The 21,832-nt window shown below is 47.0% G+C and overlaps 1 protein-coding gene across 3 annotated transcripts in view; it reads left to right on the forward strand.

Annotated features, from left to right (window-relative positions):
• The window catches only part of Zdhhc14 (zinc finger DHHC-type palmitoyltransferase 14), a 241,761-nt gene that overhangs the window by 203,815 nt on the left and 16,114 nt on the right, over positions 1-21,832 (forward strand). For all 3 annotated transcript variants that reach the window (XM_050135738.1, XM_050135736.1, XM_050135737.1), the window contains exons 5-7: positions 2,315-2,363; positions 14,052-14,154; positions 15,640-15,749. In XM_050135738.1, coding sequence (XP_049991695.1) covers positions 2,315-2,363; positions 14,052-14,154; positions 15,640-15,749 — 262 coding nt within the window. The remainder of the gene's footprint in view (positions 1-2,314; positions 2,364-14,051; positions 14,155-15,639; positions 15,750-21,832) is intronic.

Here is a 21,832-nt window from a genome sequence, read left to right on the forward strand (position 1 = left end):
TCAGTCAAGGGTGGCCGCTCCATCAGCTACCCCAAGGCTGACAGTGCTCTATACTGCATGGTTTGGGGCTGCGATTCGTTTTTGTCCCGGTACGCACAAATCTGGAATACATGCCTGAGAATCTTGAGTTAGTGAGTTCATGAGAAATGACAAGTCCCCATTAGAGTCCTCTTCCATGCCAGCTGGCGCTGGTGCCAACGTATCTTTACAGAGACCCTTTTTCTCGGGGTTTTCTGAATCCCAAAATGGCAGAAGTGGAGCCAGTCGCCAGTCTGTGGATTCACGCACAAGAGCAGCGAAGAGAAAGCCAAGAGTGTTAAGCGCTGTTCTGAAGGAAGCAGTTGTTCACATGGACAGAGAGAGCACACACGTGACGCTCAGAAGTAGTGGTTTAGCCTTATTTTTTTTAATTTATAAACGTTCTTATAAAAAAAAGAGCCCTTGCAAATAAATGAAAAACATCACACACCCAAATTTAACCAGACCCTAAGTCTGTACAGCACAGCAAATTTCTTCATGTTCAAATCAACATGGCGTAAAATCTACTGTCCTTCCGGAAATTTCTGTTTTCATTTCACACCATCGGATTATATTCCTAGCTTCCGTCCTGCATCCTAGAGCTTTAGGGTTCATTTTCACTTGCTCAGTTGTGCGTATAAATGCCAGGAAAACGTGTGCATGCACAGTACAGTTCATCACACTGTCCCTCACGCTCGGAGCCCTCACAAGCTCTCCAAATCATACCTGCTCACGTTCTCTCTCTCTCTATCTCTGTCTCTCTCTCTGCCTGTCTCTCTCTCTCTCTCTCTCTCTCTCTCTCTCTCTCTCTCTCTCTCTCACACACACACACACACACACACACACACACACACACACACACCCACACCCCCACACACACACACACACAAGTCTGCTGCCTTCCCAGGCTTAGAACAGTGCTCATCCCCATTCACAATGGATAAGTTTCATTCACCCTGGTTCCTACACGGTGGGGTCTATTTTAGTCTCCTCTCGTTCTGAGGTTGCCTTTGCTAGTGGCCTGCAACTTGTCATTCACCGACTGCACCCTGCTGGATGTGAGGAGAGGCAAGAAGCTTTAAACACCTGTCTTCCCATATTAGTAATCAATGCAGTCCCTCTTGAGCCGCCCTCCCCACCACCTAACTATCCTCGTGCCTCCACGGTGGGCAGTAGGCCTGCAGGGAGGGAGTTCCTGGAGGAGAAATATGAAGTGGAACAAAGCTCCCTCTTCACCTTCGCACAGTGGGACATGTGTTGACAGTCACACAGAAAGACCTAGAACACTGCCCCTCACCCCAGCCCACAGCTGGGACATGTGTTGACAGTCACACAGAAAGACCTAGAACACTGCCCCTCACTCACCCCAGCCCACAGCTGGTTAATCGGCACCAAGATGCAACGGTCGCCATACTAGCTTAACAGTTCGTGTTCTGTGGCATGAGCTTGTGTCACTTGAAGCACAGTGGCTTCAGTCAGAAGGGCCCAGAATCATCCCCCAAGATAGCATTGCCAAGACTTCTGCCTCAGAGGTCGGGCTAAAGAGATTGTTCAGTGGTGAAGGGTACTGGCTGTGCTTCCAACGGACTCCGGTTGGTTCCTAGCACCCACACTGAGCAACTGTGTGTAACTCTGGCTCCAAAGGATCCAACTCCCTCTTCTATCCTCCATAGGCATCCACACACGTATTGTAGACACACACACACAAATAAAAATAAATCTTTAACATTTGTTTAAAGTGTGATGGCCTTAGATAAAACAGAATCCCTGTCCTCATCAGATGAAGCTGAACTCAAACCCCTCAGTGTTTTCTTGCAGGTCATAATCACAGGACAAGGAAACACCTTCACCCAAAAGAGTCAGGAAATGAACCTTAGCTTCGTTTACTCTGTGTACAAGAAGGAAGACTGTGGGTAGCCAATTCCCTAAGACCTCTGCTGCCAAATGTTAACAGCTGTGGGCAAAACAGAAGGGATTATGTAGGATTCTGTTTTCCTGTTAAAATGAGGAAAACAAAAGAGCAATCAAAGCTATAATTTATGGAAAATATACAGACATACATCTGCTTTCATTGGAATAAAAATGTCCTGCAGATGTTGGTTCTAATTATGAATCTGCCATCTTCTTGAATGGCTTCAGTGAAATCACGATCTCCTGATCAATAAGCTGGGTGTCCTAAAACCAAAGATGATCGTTTAATTGATGTTTAGACACCCATTATACTTATATAGATGAGAACATTGAGCACGAGCAGGCATGAATGTCTGGATACTAAATGTTGGCTTCATTCCCACAGGTTCACAGCAAACGGGATTCCTCAATGCCCTTAAGGACAGTCCAGCGAGATATCCTTTCCAGTGGCTCTGTGGGGCCCTTGCTTGTGGATTCAGTATTTCACCAACCCCTACACTCTTACCTCTTTATCACTCTGGCCTTGGCTTTTCTTCTCATAAATCTCCTGCTTATTCATTCTGTAAGGCATCGGGAGCCTCACAGAATATTCACTTGTATGATGAATGGCGTCTGAACATGGCATCTCCAGACACTGGTGCAGTCCTGTCTAAACTGAAGAGCTCTTTAGCTAGAAAGCTATAGACAAGAGTCTTGTGGGCGGCTCCCTGCCCTGGAAGCCAGCCGTGATTGGTGCTCCATCAGGTGAGGCTGAGGAGAAGCAGAGCTGTGATGGGCAGGTGCTGCTCGCCCGGTTGGGTCTGTTTGGAGCAGGAGGCAGCAGCTGAGGCTCCTGGGCCACTTGAGAGACTTGCTGGGGTACCTTGGAGCACTCTCCCACAAGTGCAGTGACCTATACTGTCTCTAGACATAGAACTCTCTTCCACAAACCTGAAAGGTCAGACTCAAGCCATTTAGACCAGCAGGGACCACTATACATACTCCCAAGCAGTGTGTGTATCTGGGTACTATGGTATTTTGAATCTTAAAAGAAAGAGCGTCTGCTCACTAAGTGCTGAATAGGCTTCTGCTGGTTTGCTGTGGCATCAAAATGGACCTGCTGACCGGGCTCCTCAGGACTCTTTCCCCTTCACATAACTGGGTAAATTGCATTTGAACTCTTCATTTTTCTCTTGAGTGATTTTTCAGAGGTGGTAGAGGACACTACCACATATGTAAACATGCTTTCTAAAGTAAAGGCACCCATACCGTTGAGCCCTGGGCTGTGGACAAATGCGGTAGTGGGGATATTTGGATAGATCTGTAAACTGTGTGCGTGTATTTGTGTGTGTGTATGTGTGTGTGGTGTGTGTGTGTGTGTGTGTGTGTGTGTGTGTGTGTGTGTGGCTGGTTACCAGGGCATCTTCAGTCGCCAGCTGATAACTCATTAGTGAGTTCTGTATGGTGGAAGGAGACTGGAGTCATACAGATAATGAGCAAAGGGGGGTGGGTGAAGAATAAATTCCATGTGTCCTAGCTCCTATTAGTGATCCAGCGAACTGGAAGTAAGAAGAAAGGATGGTTCATAGAATCCGGTGCTCACCTGAGCTACTAAGAACAGGTTCAAGGAGAAATGGCATCCTTTGTTCAACTCCCCAACACCACCAGGGTGACCAGATCCCCTACAGCCATTGCCTCTATGACCGCCCGCTTTGGTGGATCTTAAGTGAAGCTCACCTGTGTCTTTCACAGCATCAGCCCTGCCTTATGGCATTGGTCCTCACCTTTCCTAGCGCTGTGACCCTTTAATACAGTTCCTCATGCTGTAGTGACCCCCAACCATAAAATTATTTCCTTGATACTTCATAGCTGTAATTTTGCTACTGTTATGAATCACAATGTAAATATCTGAGATGAAGGACATCTGATGTGCGACCCCCAAAGGGGTCATGACCCACAGGTTGAGAACTGCTGTCTTACAGACCCCAGCCCTAAGTCTGGACACCAGCACACAGTGGGTGAATCTGACCTGTAATACTGCCTGCTTACAGAGCTTTGACTGATGGCAGCGCTGCCTGTAGTTCCCCCTTTCTAGATCTGCAGGCTTCAGAACAGGCTTATTACTAGCTAGCCCTTACTTCTAAATTAACCCATTTCTACTCATCTATGTTTTGCCACATGCCTCCTGGCTTTACCTGTGCTCTAATACACCTTGCTCCTCCAGCAGCTGGCTGGCATCTCCCCTGACTCTGCTCTTCTCTTTCCCTGTACCTGTATTCAGTGTGCCTTTCCTGCCTAGCTATATTCTGCCTTGCTATAGGCCCAAACAGATTTTATTATCAGCCAATGAGAGCAACATATATTCACAGTGTACAGAAGGATTATCCCACAGCAATTCAGAAGGGCCTGATCTGAGGTGACAAGTCAACACACGACACATGCCTACTGTTCTCTTCCTCTGTGAACATCTGCAGATCTGGGTGCTTAAAGTCATAGACTGTGCTCTGGTAGGGCAAGGCACAGCATGGTGGGAAAAGCATCGCAGTGGGATTCATGGCCTGAGGATGGTGAGAACAAGGAGGGAAACAGTGGTGATTCTGAGGAGGTGTGTTTACATTTCCCATCTCTGTGACAGAGTAGCTCCTTGTGGTGAAGTTCACTGAGGCAGGAGTTTGTGGTCGAGTCTCACCTTGGCTGAACAGGAAACAAAACCAGGACCAGAAGCAGAGCCCTGTCCTTCAAGCCTGTCCCCAGTGGCCTATGCCTCCCACTTAAGCCACAGGTTTCCCCAAGTTCTCACACCTCCCCAAAGAGTGTCACCAACTGGAAATCAAGCTGTAAGGGACATTTCACATTCAAAGCACAGTAGAAGATTGTGCCAGGGTGCTGTGGACACAGAGGGTTGCAGGAGACAAGGGAGATACTAGCATTGGGAAGATTGAAGAGAAATGGTGAGTTCTGGATTGTTTATAAAGAGAATCTCAGATATCGATCTCTCTCTCTTTACACACACACACACGTCTTTGTCACCCCACTGTAACTTCAGGGTTCTCTTTTGTTACCTGCGGGCCCAATAGAAGGAGGGAAACCTGTAGAAACTCACAGAAAATACCACCGGTCAGGCCTGCCAGGGAACCATGTGGTAACACTCCTCCCAGACTCCCATTGTGTGCAAAGGCAGAAAGCCTCAGAAACATGTGCAGGGAGACCAGGATGCCCTGGGAATCCTTGAGGAAGCCCCCAGAGAGGGGACCCTGTCATTCACAGTCACGTCAATGTAACATGGCATTAATGTTCCATTAAAGGGATTACAGTCCTTTTTAATCATGGCTTATTATTCAGTGCTCCCAAAATGAAAAGGATTTCCTGTGGTTGGTAAAGCAAATGGCAATTGATTCGGCTTTCCCCTAGAAAGCCTCTTTGTCTCCAATTTGCATTCATTGCGATGCTTACCCACCTGGGAGGCACCCACAGACTAATTAATGGGCATTGGTCTATTTTAATAGAATTTACTAGAAGGTTGTCCGAAAGGGGGGGCACCATGTGGCAGAGTAGGAAAATACTGAAGGCAGCATAGGCTTTTGATAGACCATCCATGCTGATAGGAGTTGATGTCCAAAAGACTCCAAGAAAACAGAGACAGATATCCCTAGTGCTGCCTATGGCTGCCCCTGTGCCAGGAAGTCCAGTGGCATCCCTGGTGGCACCTAAGCAAGAACCACATTCTCCCCACACCAGCCCTGCTCCACACAGAAAAAGAGACCAACATCTCCCCACCCAGCCAATGGAGCAAAGGGGACCTGAAGCTTAAGACCCCAGTTACGTTGCATGACATCACAATGTCGAGTTGATTAATGTTAAAGTTCTAAAGTAATTCCAAAAGAAACACGACAGGGAGAAAGGGAGGGTTTCCCCGGCCCTCCCTTGTGTGGGACTCCTTGTCCGTTTCCGTAGGTCCGTCCAGAGAGTCTTCATGACATTGGAATACACACTTGTGTGTGGCTAAGGGGTTGCTTGTGTCTTACAAGGACACTGCTCTTTGCGTTGTTCCTTGATTTTGTTTCGAAACATTACCTAGAGATAAATCTACCTCATTCTCTTTTAACTACTTTCCAGCCCCAGAGTCTGTATAGCCAGGTGTTCTTTGGGTGAGCATTTACACTTCTTCCTTTATCTTCTGTTGAAATTGGAGTCTGTTGAAATAGGAGCGGCAGGGCTGCGTCCCCGGCACCCGGCCGCCCGCATGGCTAGTTTATACCCAGAAATAATTACACGGAAACTGTATTCTTTCAAACACTGCCTGGCCCGGCTAGGTCCAGTTTCTTATTGGCTAGCTCTTACATATTGTTCTAACCCATTTCTAATATTCTGTGTAGCCCATGAGCTGGCTTACCAGGGAGGATCTTAACCTGCGTCTGTCTGGAGTGGGAGCATCATGGCGACTCTTCCTCTAACCTTCTTTCTCCCAGAATTCTCTTCTGTATACTCCGCCTACCTAATTTTCTATCCAATAAAATGGGCCAAGGCAGTTTCTTTATTAGTAAGAAATCATTCCCACATCATTTCCCCTTTTTCCGTTTAAACAAAAAAGAAAGGCTTTAACTTTAGCATAGTAAAATTACATATAACAAAACAGTTATCAAGTAAGAATTACAGTTACAATATTTATATCTATTTTATCTCTTATCATAACTAAGGAAAACTATAACTATTTATTCTTCAACTCCATCAAAGACTCCAGAAGGATATAATATTATCTAAGTAAACAAGAAATAAGAAAACTCTAGAAATGACAGAGACATCTCGCTGCCTGGACAGTCACCCAAAGTTCCTCTGTACCGTTGGGGCATCCATCTTCGGCCTACAGGCCCATGGTATCCAGATACATTTCCATGAAGCAGGAAATTTTAAAGACAGTTCAGTCACTTTCTGCTGTGTTCTGTAGAATGTCTTGTAGACTCTTTCATGAATCAGGAACCCCGAAAGACCATCTCACCTTTAGGCAAGTTCAGCAGTCCTCTCTCTGAGGGTTCTCTGTGTCCAGTTTATGCAACAGTCCAGGCAAGAGCAGTTTCTTGCCCAAATGACTATCCAACTCCATAAGGATCCTCTTCGATGCCCATCTTCCTCTTGAAGTAGCTGGTGCTGCCAGGAGCAGACGTGTCTCCTTGTCATGAAAAGTCCTAAGTTATTAAAATATTTTAAATGCCATATTCTGCAGTCTTTGAAAGATATGAAGAATGCCTATCTAATTGAAATATATCTCTATATATCTAGAAAATCTAACTAACATGACTACAAGCTTAACTATTAGCAATGATTATCCATTAACAACCTATATTTCCTAATTATACATTACATTTTAAGTGAACTACATAATCACAATACCTTAATCAAGTTCAAAAATACATATACATATAACAAAATTGACCTTAAAATCCATACCAATGCAAATTATTCATATCTATATCATATCCCCCTTTAAATGTAAAAGAACATTTATAAACAATATTTGGGAACATGGGCGTAGTTTTTTCTCTCCAAACTGCTTCCTGCTGAATGGGGGCACTGTTAATCAGATCATTTAGGGTGTAACCTGTGTGTCAGGTTCATCTCGGTTGGCAGTTGAGTGAAGTAATTTTTTGAGGGTGTTCACAGCAACCTTTCAGGAGGGCGTGGTCTATCATACCATACCGGGATAGATGCAATCCATAGGGTCACATCCTCTGTGGAAACAAAAGAAGACCCTCTCCAAAGCATCATATCCTTAGATCCAAATTTTGAAGTCAAGATACCTTTAGAACATATGTGCAGGTTCAGCTTAGCAGCCCATATAATAAAATGTCTCTTTGTACTTAGCTCCTTCACAGTCAAAAATTTTAAAGAAAACACAATGTACATAATCCAGACTCTCTGTGAATTTTTCATTTTTACGTGGCTTATTTTTCTTTATTTCTCTTAATCTATAACTATCTGTACTTCTGTACTCTGTCTCTTTAAAGACTTTACCCTTTTTCTTTTTAAGACATTAACTTTATTCTTTATATTCTCTTTTTTTCCCCAAGCCTACGTACATTCATCCAACGGTGTCTGAATCTGTTTTACTGTGAATCTGTAATTTTTTTTTTTTTTTCCAGGAGCATTTCTTAAAATGTTAAGCATTTCTTAAAAACTTAAGTTGCACCATGTATAGGTAATACGGTACTGCCTGTGTCCTGCCCAGTCTAAACCTTAACTGCACGGTTTTAAGGTAATTACGGTAGTTCCTGCCTGAGATCAGCACAGTTCAGCAAGGAGCAGCCGCTCCTGCCTCAGAGTCATTTGGTGCTTTTGAGCTGAGCACAGTTACAGGCAAACAGCAGTTTACATTGGAGCCGCAATCAGCAATTTAATTTTGAGACTGAGTGTGCAGCACAGAAACTCTTTTTATCCAAGTTACAGCCAAATCTGACACGCAGAGCACTGCGCAGTCTGAAAACGCGTCTCTGTATGGCAGCAGGAATCCGCCATGCTCTTCCGCCTGCCTAAGCCTGATTCCGCCATCTGCCCAGGTGTAGGCAGGGAACGCTGAGCCATCGGCAGGTCTCAGAGCAATCTCCTCCGATCCCAAGTGGGAACAGAAACATCCAGTCCCATAAAAGCCTTGAAATGCTTTAAAGCCAGAGTTCACGCTGGCAGCATAGCACCAGGAAGCCGCGCTTTAAAATGACGCAGCTTTTTTTCTCTGCTGCTGTTGCTGAATCAGGAATCTCTCTACAGCATGTCACCAACAAAACAGCAAAAATCTGTGTTAAACTCTGTTTCCCTTATTTTTAAGGCTTCTCAGGTTTTTAAGTGGATTTAGCCCCACGTTGGGCGCCATCTGTTGAAATAGGAGCGGCAGGGCTGCGTCCCCGGCACCCGGCCGCCCGCATGGCTAGCTTATACCCAGAAATAATTACATGGAAACTGTATTCTTTCAAACACTGCCTGGCCCGGCTAGGTCCAGTTTCTTATTGGCTAGCTCTTACATATTGTTCTAACCCATTTCTAATATTCTGTGTAGCCCATGAGCTGGCTTACCAGAGAGGATCTTAACCTGCATCTGTCTGGAGTGGGAGCATCATGGCGACTCCTCCTCTAACCTTCTTTCTCCCAGAATTCTCTTCTGTATACTCCGCCTACCTAATTTTCTATCCAATAAAATGGGCCAAGGCAGTTTCTTTATTAATAAGAAATCACTCCCACATCAATCTTCTGTTCCAAAGGCGAGGTTGTAGAGCCCAGTGCAGGGGCACATACCTATAATCCCAACAGTCGGGAAGTTGAGGTTAAGGATGCTCGATGACCATAGCAGGCTGCATACAGAGGAAGGAGGAGACTGGAACTGGTGTCCAGTGGGAAAATTGACAGTAACATGGTTTTTACCTAAAGGGCACACAAAAGCATCCCGGGAATGCCTCAGAATCAAGCATCTGTTCCCCTACTACTAACTGTGAATTTTACCCCCTCCTTGTGCTGTGAGCCATGTAGGGACCTTGCTCTGATGGCTAGAAACACCTCCCCACACCCTCAGCCCATGGTGCTGTCCCATTGTTCTTGTGCACCTTGTCACCTAAATAACCTTTAGAGCCCATCTGTCAGAGTCTGTTTCTTTTTTTTTTTTTTTTTTGGTTTTTCGAGACAGGGTTTCTCTGTAGCTTTGGAGCCTGTCCTGGAACTAGCTCTTGTAGACCAGGCTGGCCTCGAACTCACAAAGATCCGCTTGCCTCTGCCTCCAGAGTGCTGGGATTAAAGGCGTGCGCCACCCACTGCCCAGCCCTCAGAGTCTGTTTCTTAAAGGCTCTAGTTGGGAGTTTGGTTGAGCTCCTGGTCACTTCCGCTGTGAATCTGGAACCTCCACATGCAGGCGAGAAAGGTTTGAGATAAGGGCTGTGGTCAGATGAACCTGTGACAGAGAACGGTCACTTCCCCTTCTTACGGGGTCAGTCATTCATGCAAACTGCCACCGTCATGGGTGGGTGGCCAGGTGACAGCAGAGCTGTGCTGTTCTGCCTCTAGGTAGAGTTATCCATCTGACGGATGTGAAGGAGCCATTCCTGCCAGGTGTACCTGCTTCAGGATAGTCTGCCAGGCAGATACAGCCGCGGGCCACCTCCACGGTCTCTTACGTCTGAAATGTCTCTCTAATGAGAACTATGGGGTTCACACTTGAAGCCCCACAAAGAGGTGACCCAGGGCCTTGGAAATGGCAGAAAGGACAGGGCCCATGCAGAGCCCCTAAATGTGACCCCTTCCTGGCCTTTCAGAAAACCTGGTTAGCAAGGAAACCCAGCAGCACACATTCACACTCACCCACAGAATAACAGTCAGGTCCGTCTCAGTCTCACCATCATGAGCACGGAGCCTGCGAGCTTTGTGCTACTGCTTCCGCTTGGGGTCTTAGGAAGGAATACGTGTTTCCCAGAAGTCCACAGATTGTGCTCCGCTGTGGCTTGTTATCTGAGCCCTTAAAAGCGACTTGGTCTCTGGGCTTCAGCTTCCTGCCTGGAATAAAAGGATTAGAAAAAGCCAGGGCAGCCTGACTCAGGGATGACTCCGGGCTTCTGTGTCTCCATGGTGCAGAGCACCTCGGGGGAGTTTTCTTTTAAATTACTGAGATTATAAGAAAAATCGTTTTTTCTGGGCCTCTTTGTGAGGAAAGATCAGATGCTGAAGACAGAGCTCGATGGTCTCCCACTGTTTATGATTATCCCCGGCCTGAAGCATCCTTAGCCACTTTCCCTGGCTCTCACCCAAGTTTCTGTGTTACTTCTCCCCTCATTCATCTCTCCCCTTCCCTCCCCCCTCCTCCTCTGCAAGCAGAGCCTGGTCCCTGGAACATGGAGCTGGTGCCCGCCCAGCCTACTCTCTGAGTTCACGGGGAGGGCTCTGCAGGGCGTCTATAGGCCAGCACTTTGAACATCACACTTAGTGCAGACTCTTAGAGTTTAAGGGAATCCACAGCTATCCTCTGGCCCAAAAGGAGCTGCCTGTTTTATTGGCCGCTGGGTTAGACGGACTAAGGCTGGCAGTGGCTGGCAGTGGAAATGATTCTCACCCGAAGTCATCCCTGATGCAGTCAGCAAACATCCAACGTCTTATTAAATTGACTCTCAGTGGAATTTGTTTCTTCTCATTTTTATTTTTAAAAAATGAGCCAAGACGTTTTGCAACTTTGAAGAGAATAGCACTTCCTGATCTCGTTACTGGACATATATTTTGAACGTCAAGCTGCTGGACTAGTGAGATACGTTGCTGGAATGCCTGTACCTGAACCTGAGCTCAGGTATAAGGAGAAGTTTTCCTTCGGTTTCCACAGATGCCCAGGCTCTTACAAACAGGGTCCCTATCTCCCTGAACTGGAATGAGGTCAGCCAAGGACTACTGACCTTCAGCGAGAATTGGGGAGAGAACCAGCTGAAGATTCGTGTACTGGCTGGGCATTCAACCCTCAGCTGTGCTATCATTGTTCTTAGGGTCTCTTGTAGCCAAGGCTGACCTCCCACCCTGTAACCAAGGATTACCTTGAACTTCTGATCCTCCTGCATCCACCTCTGGATGTACAGCACTGTCATAGGCGGGTACCACCATGCCTGGTTTTCCGCAATGCCAGAGATTGAATGAAGGGCATTGTGCAGGCTAGGCAAGCACTCTGCCCCCTGAGCTACTCCCCCAGCTCGGCTCTGTTTCTCTAGCAAATTACTTCAGCTGCGCGGGACAGCCAAAGTACCTCTCTTTGTCCCTTGGCAACATGTCATTTTGTGACAGCTCAAAACTCACAGAAGCACTGTGTTCTATCAACCAGTGAAGAAATGGCTTCTGACGCATGGAACAGAGTCATATAAAAGTTACTTTTTTCTAGGCTAGGGAGATGGCTCCATTGGCAAAATGCTCGCCATGGTAGCTTGAGAACCTGAGTTCAATCCCAGAATCCATGCATAGAAGCTGGCACAGTGGTGTGTACTAGTAATCCTGGTACGGTGGAGACAGAGACAGGCAGATTCCTAAGGCTCAATGAGCACCCAGCCTAGCCTGCTTAGCAAGCTTCAGGCCTGTGAGAAACCCTGACTCAAAAGAAATTTTAGAGGTGAATGACACAGAATAACTCCCAAAGTTGGACTCTGACTTCTAAAAGCACATAGGTGTACACATAGAAACACACGCATACACAGAAACACAGAGAAATACACGTGCATACACACAGAGAGAGAAACTATGCACACAAACACACATAAGCACATACACACACTACCACCATTTTTGTCGTTTCTGTAAACGCCTTCAATTCCTCGCCCACCAATCACACTGCCTCCTAATGGAAGCAGTTAGTAATGCAGGTCACACTGCAAATGGGGTCCCCGGGCACCCACAGCCCATTCACCTGCTTCAACTCTGTCCTACTTTCACGTGGCAGTTTTTGTGGTTCATGGTTGAGCCTTCCTTCTATGTTGATTTCCCCATCATTCTGTCTGGGCTGTAAACGACTGGTGATGGACAGGTGTCCCTGAGATTGATGCTGGGCTCCCATCTTTTTTCTCTTTTCTCCCCCAGGCCGCATTTTCCCCCAGCTACTGTGTCATTTCCTCTCAAAGTCTCTGATCTTGTCCCTTAGCTGCATAGAGTTCTAACTAGTGCCACTGCCTCTGGCTCAGGCTCCTTCCCTCCACTTAGCCTCCTCTCTGGTCCCCTAATCTTGACCTCTTGGACTCCACCTCTGCTTTGTAGCCAGGGTGGGACATGAAGTTTTCCTGAGTCATCTCCCAGCCCTGATAGGTAGGAAAAGAAATAACATATGGGTGCCCTGGCCACTGGGATACATGAGCCATTGTTCCACACACACATAAAGCTCCACCACAGCCGTTTCCTGGAGGAAGCAGAGGGCTTCTGTGGCCCTGGGAAGGGTTTTCTTCCTTCTGTTTCTCTTGTCCTTTAGACCCTCCCCCAACACCTGCTTCTCTAAAATTGGATGTTGTGACTTCCTATGTTAGTGACTGTCTGTTCTCCTTTTCCCAATTGATGTGAGACTCATGTCCCAAACAACGGCATCCATCATCACACGAAGGCACCGGGTAATATATTCAGCTCTGTCCTCGGAGGTGAATTATTTTCAACCTGGAGACATCAATGGTGACACAGCACAGCCTGATCTATGTCCCTCCATCCGTGGTTGCATAAGGAAAGCACAAGGTTTCTTTACTTTCCCCAGTCCGTAATTCATTGCTCGGAGGAAGCAAGATGTATATTTAAACCCCAGATCTGCCTCAAAATGAATTGGTTTTTCCTGAGAAACATCTGTATCTTGTAAATAGACTCTTATAAACATCTGTGGGATGGGAAAATTCTCTCATCCTTTCAAATCGCTGCATTCTTGGTTGATCAATGCCAGCTGGTGAGGAGAGGAAGGCCATACTGTTCCTTCCTTGGAGGTGACACATCACGCTGAGTGCCTGGCTTTCACGCACTGTCCTCTCCCAGCCCCTAGCACAGTGTCCTGGGCCAGGGATTAGCTGTGGAGCTGGGCAGGGGGTCTCTAAGAAGGAGCGCCCCAGCCCAATTCCACACTTAAGACTCACCCCCCAGTTCATAGGCCTTAGCGCTTCTGACCTGCTTCATAAGTGGCATGAGACCAGACAGCCCCCAGAAGCAGGAGCTTCTAAATCTCAGAAGCCATCCTGTGTGTTGGTGGGCGGGTGAGGTGCTTACTGGAAAGAAAGTCCTCAGCATTTAGAAGCTAAACCCAGAGGGACAGTTAATATTTAGTCCTTTCATTGAAGGTCTGACCTACTGTTAGCTTCCATCCATCCTAGGTTGCAAGTCAGAGATGGTGAAGGTCAAAGGGGAAATTGCCCACTCTGAATAAGCGAGTGATCCCCAGAGTGAGCAGCCATTCCAGAGCTGTGGCTGCCCCTCTGACTGGGGGAGGAGGTGGCAGAAGGTCTGAGGATGGCCACTGGCCTGAAGGAGGGAGGTTCTGGTTAGAGACTGGGACAGGACAGGACAGGAGACTAGAACTGAGCCCAGAACCCACCTGTGGGGTTTCAGCCCCTTCACCTCCTACCACCCCGCCTGTCTGGGAGACAGGGGACTCCTTCTCCTTCTGTCGGTGTCCTTGACTCGCCCACTGTGCTGGAGGCTGTGGTGTGCTTCTTCTCCGTCTGGTCCATCGTTGGCCTCTCGGGCTTCCACACGTACTTGATCAGCTCCAACCAGACAACAAATGAAGACGTAAGTTCCCGACCATAGCAAGTGGGTGTCTGGATGGTATCTGCATGGTGTCTGCGTGGTGTCTGCATGGTGTCTGCATGCCTCGGAGGAGGGAGGGGAAGGGAGAGATCGGGGTCACCTTTTTCCCTACGTCCCATCCAGCTGTGAGAACCTTGGGGACAGAGGAGGACGTGGAAGCCCTGTCAGGGTCCTACATGAATGTATGGGGTATCCCTGCATCCTCCTACATTCTACCATGATGCCAGTCCTGGCCTAAGACAAGCCAAGTGACACCCAGTTCTGACCTGGAGAAGCCTCTTCAAATCCTCTTCAACCATTTTGGAGGCAGCTTGTCACGCTTCCCCAACCAAAGACAGACCATGGCAGGCTGGCATCTTGGGGTCCAGTGGCTTCTGGAGGAAATTGTCCTGACCCAGCGTTGAACTTTGAGTCCCGGAGTGTCTTCCTGCGCATAATGCAGGGGGAGGAGGGGGATGGGAAACATGTTGGAAACCCCTCCCAGCAAGTATCGTTCGCACCTGCTCTTCACACCGAGATTCCGTCTGTCTATGCATCTTAAATGTTTCCAAGCAGATCCAATTTCCTTAAACGAAAGCTGAGGAAAATAAATGATAAATAAATGAGATAAGGAACTGCTAAAACAGCGCATTCAACTTGGTAACTATGACTCCTGGAATCTGCAAGACGGACAGTTTTAACAAGAGGCTGCATTCCCTATCTCAAGTGGCAGTTAAGGAACCCGAGTTAATTTGTTTCGGTTAGCATTCACTTAATTACAACTTAGGGATAGGAAGTCCGGGCTCAATGGGTAAGAACCTTTGCTCTGCAGTCACAAGGGCCTGAATCTGATACCCCAGTACCCACACAGCCACACACGCCTGTAAACCCAGCACTGGGGCAGGGGTGGGGGAAACACAGAGACAAGCAGTACCTGTGAGCTCCCAGGCCAGCCCACCTAGCTGAAACCATAGGCTTCAGGTTCAGTAAGAGCCTCTGTTGAAGGCAACAGCATCACTGGAGAGCATCAGGGAAACACAGCAGGCATCTCATCTTGGCTTCCGCATGTAATAGCACATATGCCACACACCTATAACACACAACACACAATAAACAAATAAATAAGAGGGGGCAAGATATGAATATGAAAGCCAGAGTCTCCACCGGTTTCTATTAGAACTTTTAGTAGCGCAGTATAATCTTAAAGGAACATTTTTGCCCCAGAGATTGCTTTCTCCCTAACCTAAGCTACTGTCTGAGGATATTTCTAAGTTTTCTATAAATGCTTGTTTTCCACAGAAAAAAGAGTGCCTCTGTTTCTCCCAGTAAAGACTGTTTGCGATGCTAGCAGTGCCACCAGCGTTGGGCATGTGCTGGGGAGATGTTCTCCCACTGAGCTATAGCCCTTATTTGCATCTCTCAAAGGCATCCCTGGGTCCAGTTGGCCAAATCCTAGACATTGTGTTACTGATGCTCCTTCTCTTTCAGATCAAAGGCTCTTGGTCCAATAAAAGAGGTAAAGAAAACTACAACCCCTACAGCTATGGGAACATCTTCACAAACTGCTGTGTCGCCCTGTGCGGGCCCATCTCCCCCAGGTAAGAGTCAGAGAGCAGTACACTCAGTACAGGTCTGGGGAAAGCTGCCTGACCCCACCTGCTGGAGCTGGCCACACCCACCGATGACCCCAGGTCCACTGTCTTCAGTGTGCCGCTTAGACACACCCAGTGACACAGAAGCCTGGCTTCGTTTGCTCATACTTCACTTCTTTTTGGTCGTGAACTGATTTGTGTCCTATCGGGAAGACATTTCCTATATTTCAGACTAGGAACCAGAAGCATGTGACCTTGCTCATTGTATGTCACTCTGTGCATATATTCATAGATCGAAACTTGTAATGACCAAAATGACCTCCCTGACAAATGGATTGACTTGGTGTTTGTACTGGCTGGTTTTATGTCAGCTTGACACAAGCTAGAGTCATTAGAGAGGAAGGGAACTCAAATTCCTCCACGAGGTCTGGCTGTAGGCAAACCTGCAGGACATTTTCTTAATTGGTGATTGGTGTGGGAGGGTCCAGACCATTTTGTGTGGTGTCAACCCTGGCCAAATGGTCCTGGGTTCTCTAAGAAAGCAGGCTGAGTAAGCCATGGGGAGCAAGGCAGTAAGTAGCACCCCTCCATGGTCTCTGCAGCAGCTCCTACCTCTGGGTTCCTGCCCTGCTTGAGTTCCTGTCCTGTCTTCTTTTGACGATGAACAGTGATGTGGAAGTGTGAACCAAACCCTTCCCTCTACAAGCTTCTTTGGTCATTGTGTTGATTACAGCAATAGCAGCCCTAAGACAACTGGGTACTGGGGGTCTATTGCTGTGGTCTAACCTGGCCATGTTGTTTGGGGGAAGATTGTGAAAGGGCTTTGGAATTTTATGCAAGAAAAGCCATTGAGTTCAACGCTTGATGAGTTCTTCTGTAGGAGCCTGGAAGATAAGAATGCTGAGGGTAATGCAGACAATAGAGGCCGGGCTTCTGAAGTTTCGGAAGGAAGTTAAAGACTCTTTCAGGGCCATGTGTTATTTTGAATTAAGGTCCTGTGGTTCTGGGTAGCTGGGTCTGAGGAGTCAGCTGTGGTGAGCAAGATCCCAGAACTGCTGAAGTGAGCCCTTCACTTTGCTGGGACACTTGATGCTGGTCAACGGGAGAGGAGAAATTAGTAGTGATTAAGAAGAGAACAGCGTCACTGAGGTGAAATCTTGGAGCACAAAAGCTGTGCTCCAGAGATGGCCAAGGTTGTACCTTGTATGGCAGCCAAACTTGGTATCTCGGAGTCACCCAGGCCGTACTGATTTTGAAGGCATAAAAGGAGTCATGGGGAGAAGATGAGGCTTGGCCCCTTGAGAGGCCAGGAGAGCCTCCGGAGCAGTAGAAGGCCCAGAGTTGAAAGGGTCTTGCAGAGAAGCTGAAGCTTGGCACCATGAGGAGAACCTATGATAGGCTGTTGGTGAAAGTGCAGCCCAGGTGCAGCAGAGAACCCCAGCATTTTGGAGATGCCGGTACCACGGGAGGACCAAGAACAGCAGCGGTGGTGGACTGGAGCCAGCTGGAGCCTGGAAGACAAACTGTGTGTGCTGCAGAGGACAGAGCTGTGAGGTTGCCCAAGCCCCTTGGAGGAGCCCAGAAGGACCACGAGTGAATCCCAGACTCTAGACGTCGAATTATTTATACTGGTGGAGTTTGGTTTTGCTCTGTTCAGATTGTGACTTGCCCTGGGTCTTCCCTCTTGAAGTGAGAAGGTATTTAATTTTTGATTTTTACAGAAGCCCACAGCTGAAAGATTTTGAACTTTCACAAGAGGTTTTAAATTTTTAAGGAGATCAGATATTTTAGAGACTGAAATTTTAATGTGTTTGAATTTGTAAGGAATGTGGAACGTTTTAAAGTTATATCTTATATCGTGATATTAATATTAATGTGCCATCTTGGGGGGTTTGTGTAGGATGAGTATGTAGACCTGGTCAGCCTTACAGACCAGGCAGTGGTAACACACATCTTTAATCCCAGTAGCCACACTAGTTGCCATAGAAACTGGGTCGTGCATGCCTTTAATCCCAGTGGTGCACGCCTTTAATCCCAGCCCCAAAGAGGATTATAAAATGTTTGGAGGTAGCTCTCAGGCACAGTCTCAGTCTGAGATTCCTGGAGACAGAATTGCCATTTTGGACTGAGGTAGAGGTAAGAGCCAGTGGCTGGCTGTTTTGCTTTTCTGACCTTCAGTTGTACCCCAATTTCTCTTTCTGGGTTTTCACTAATAGTGCTCCACCTGGTTAGAGGTTAGCTTCAATTGCTGAGGTTGGCATAATGAGCTGTGTTTCATTTTACTTGTGGGGACCAAGGATGCTAGGCTGGAGTGACCTCTACCCTTTTACACCCCACTCCATTGAATCAACTTGACAGAGTCTGAGGAATCCATAGGGAAAGGCTGGGTGTTAATGGGCACCCCAGGGTTGGCCCCAGGCCAATGAAGGTGATAATGTTCATCTCTGCCCTTCCCTCCTGGCTTTTCTGGCCTTTTCTTCCTTCAGCTCTGTGTCCTCACATAGCAGGGCCTTTTCCATCAGGCCAGCCAGTTCAGCAGTGCCATCCACCTCAGACGTAGCTTGAGTTGCCTTTCTCAAGAAGTGGAGTAGTCTGTGTTGAAGGGCAGTCTGTGATGAAGGTGTAGTCTATGATGAAGGTGTAGTCTGTGATGAAGGGGTAGTCTGTGATGAAGGTGTAGTCTGTGATGAAGGGGTAGTCTGTGATGAAGGTGTAGTCTGTGATGAAGGGGTAGTTGTGANGTAGTCTGTGATGAAGGGGTAGTCTGTGATGAAGGTGTAGTCTGTGATGAAGGGGTAGTCTGTGATGAAGGTGTAGTCTGTGATGAAGGGGTAGTTGTGATGAAAGGGTGGTCTGTGATGAAGGGGTAGTTGTGATGAAGGGGTAGAGTGTGATGAAGGGGTAGTCTGTGATGAAGGGGGTAGTCTGTGATGAAGGGGTATTTTGTGATGAAGGGGTAGTTGTGATGAAGGGGTGGTCTGTGATGAAGGGGTAGTCTATCTGTGATGAAAGTGTAGTCCGTGATGAAGGGGTAGTCTGTGATGAAGGGGTAGTCTGTGGTGAAGGGGTAGTTTGTGATGAAGGGGTAGTTGTGATGAAGGGGTAGTCTATCTGTGATGAAGGGGTGGTCTGTGATGAAGGGGTAGTCTATCTGTGATGAAAGTGTAGTCTGTGATGAAGGGGTAGTTTGTGATGAAGGGGGTAGTCTAGTTAGTCAAGAGAAATCAGAACTGATCGTGTGCAGGAGGGGGCTAGGGAAAAGTGCAAGACAGAGAAAACGGGTAGGGTGCCTTAGAGTTTCTATTGCTGTGAAGAGATGCCATGACTATGGCAACTCTTATAAAGGAAAACATTAACAGAGTGGCTTAGAGTCTCAGACATTTAGTCCATTATCGTCATGGTGTGACATAGCAGATTGTAGGCAGACATGGTGCTGGAGCTGAGAGTCCTACATCTTGATTGGCAGGCAACAGAACGCAAACTAAGATACTAGGCATAGCTTGAGCGTATATGAGGCCTAAAAGCCACCTCCACAGTGACATATTCCTCCAACAAGCCACACCTACTCCAACAAAGCCACACCTCCTAATAGTGCCACTCCCTATGAGCTTAAGGATACAATTACAGTCAAGCTACCACATACGATATGAGGGGCCTGTCTTAATGGGTTTCTATTGCTGTGACACCATAGCCAAAAACAGCTCAAAGAGGAAAGGGTTTATTTCATCTTACAGCTTATAGTCATCCAGGCTTCATCTAACAACCTCCCATTGCAACTTCCCTGATATAGGCAGAGCTATTTCTCCAAGTGGTCAGGTATACCTGTTACTACAGACCTAACCTATTGTCATGAACCCTGTTCAGGACTTGGAGCTCCCTTCAGGGATTCTCTGAAGCTAAGTTGTCTGGTACTGCCTGTATAGTGCTTCCTGGGGTGCTGTAATTAAGTGTCATGAGAGGAGGGTCTGGAAATAACATGTTGTCAGAGGTTTCTGTCCTGCCCAGTTCCCACAGTCATTAAGTCCTAAAGAAATCACAGAGGTCTACATTAGTTATAAAACTGATTGGCCCAAGCCGGGCAGTGGTGGCGCACACCTTTAATCCCAGCACTCGGGAGGCAGAGGCAGGCGGATCTCTGTGAGTTCGAGACCAGCCTGGTCTACAAGAGCTAGTTCCAGGACAGGCTCCAAAACCACAGAGAAACCCTGTCTCGAAAAAAAAAAAAAACTAATTGGCCCATTAGCTCAGGCTTCTTATTAAGTCTTATAACTTATATTAGCCCATTATTCTTGTCTATGCTAGCCACATGGTTCGGTACCTTATTCAGGGAAGTAGTCACATCTTACTTCTTCTGTGCCTGGGTCAGGATTGCAGAGAAATGGGCTTCCTCCTTCCCAGAATTCTCCTGTTCTCATTGACCCACCTCTACTTCCTGTCTGATTGTCCCACCTATACCTCCTGCCTAGCTACTGGTCAATCAGTGTTTATTTAAAATATAATTGACCAAATATTAGCAATTGTCCCACACCGACATGTAGTTCTCACAGTCTGAGATCAGAAGTTTAAAATAAAGGCATCAGCAGTCGAGCCATGTGTCTTCTAAGTAGGAAGTGTTTTTTCTTGTTCTGCCCAGCCTCTGGTGGTGAGCAGCCATCCTTGATCTTAGCGTCTATGTTCTAGTCTGTGTGTCCATGTTTTGTGGCCTCCTTCCTGTGTCTGTTTCTCCACATGGTACTGCCATCTGTCTTCTCTTCTTAAGGACACCAGTCATAGTGGGCTGAGACCCTCCTTAGTTAGGAATTCATTTCTCATGGTTACCTTTGCAAGGTAACCATAGGTTACAAATAGGGTCACGTTCACAGGTGCGGGGATTGGCACAATTCATTCCCCAGTGTTCCTCTTCAAGCCAATGTCAGTGGACAGAGGAGTGGGAGAGAATGTGGCTTTGGTGGGGATGGTTTGAAAATAAATACAGAGAGAGCAAAGCAGAGTGCATACAGGTGTGGTTCGCTCTGGTCTCCCACAATGCACCAGTCCCGTGTAGGCTCTCAGAAGATATCTCTGAATTGGTGTGATAAAATGATGTAGCCTTGAAACTAGAGAAGAAAGTTGAGAACAGTTGTGGCAGTGGGCGGTACCTAAGAGGAAGCTGTTGGGGCCTGTAGCAGGTGACAAACATCTAGAGTGACAAGGGGAGCAACCAATGCCACAGACCTCTTAAAAGTAGAAATGACAGGGAAGGATACAATTCAGTGTTAGAGCATGTGTCTAGCATACACAGGTTCAAATCTCAGTACCCTAAAGGAAAAAGTAACAGAATTTGGTAACTGATTTCATGTGGAGGATGCTTATGGAAAATTCCAAGATGCCTAGGTGGGTTCATCACAGAGCCTGTTTGAATCTCTTTTCCTGTTTCAGGAATAACATGCCCTGATAAAAACAATTTAATGGCAGAAGGTCTTATTTTGGCTCACAGGTCAAGGGTACTTCAGGACAGGGAAGTCAAGACCAGAGGGGCTTGATACAGCTCATCATATTGTATCCACAGGAAATGGAACAACAATGCTTATGCATACCCCACTTTCTCCTTTGTAGCTGTAGCTGAATATTTTTCTCTGTCAGCTGGTCCCCCTGAACTGGGTTCTTTCCTATTCATGGGTCCCTGCAGCTGCTTATGGAATAACACTCTAAGGTTTAATATTAATCACAATTGTTTGGCCAATGGCTCAGGCATATTACTGACTAGCTCTCACAACTAAATTAACCCATTTCTATTCGTCTGCATCTTGCCATTAGGCTGTGGCTTACCAGTGATGCTCTGACATGTTACTCCTTCAGCAGCTACATGGCATCTCCATGACTCTGCCTTTCCTTTCTCTGAATCTTTGTTTGGATTTCCTGCCTAGCTGGCCATTGGCTGAAGTAGCTTCATTCATCAACCAATTAAAGCAGTGCATATTGGCAGCATCCAGAGGGACGTCCCACATCACTGTACAGTCCAGGACCCCAGGCTAGGGAATGGTACTTCCCACAGTGTGAGGATTGTTCACAGTCAAGATAATCTTCCACAGACATGCCCATATATAGTG

The sequence above is a fragment of the Alexandromys fortis genome, unplaced genomic scaffold, assembly GCF_014885135.2.
Source record: "Alexandromys fortis isolate MF-2015 unplaced genomic scaffold, M_Fortis_MF-2015_v1.1 scaffold_23, whole genome shotgun sequence".
Classification (NCBI taxonomy): domain Eukaryota; kingdom Metazoa; phylum Chordata; class Mammalia; order Rodentia; family Cricetidae; genus Alexandromys; species Alexandromys fortis.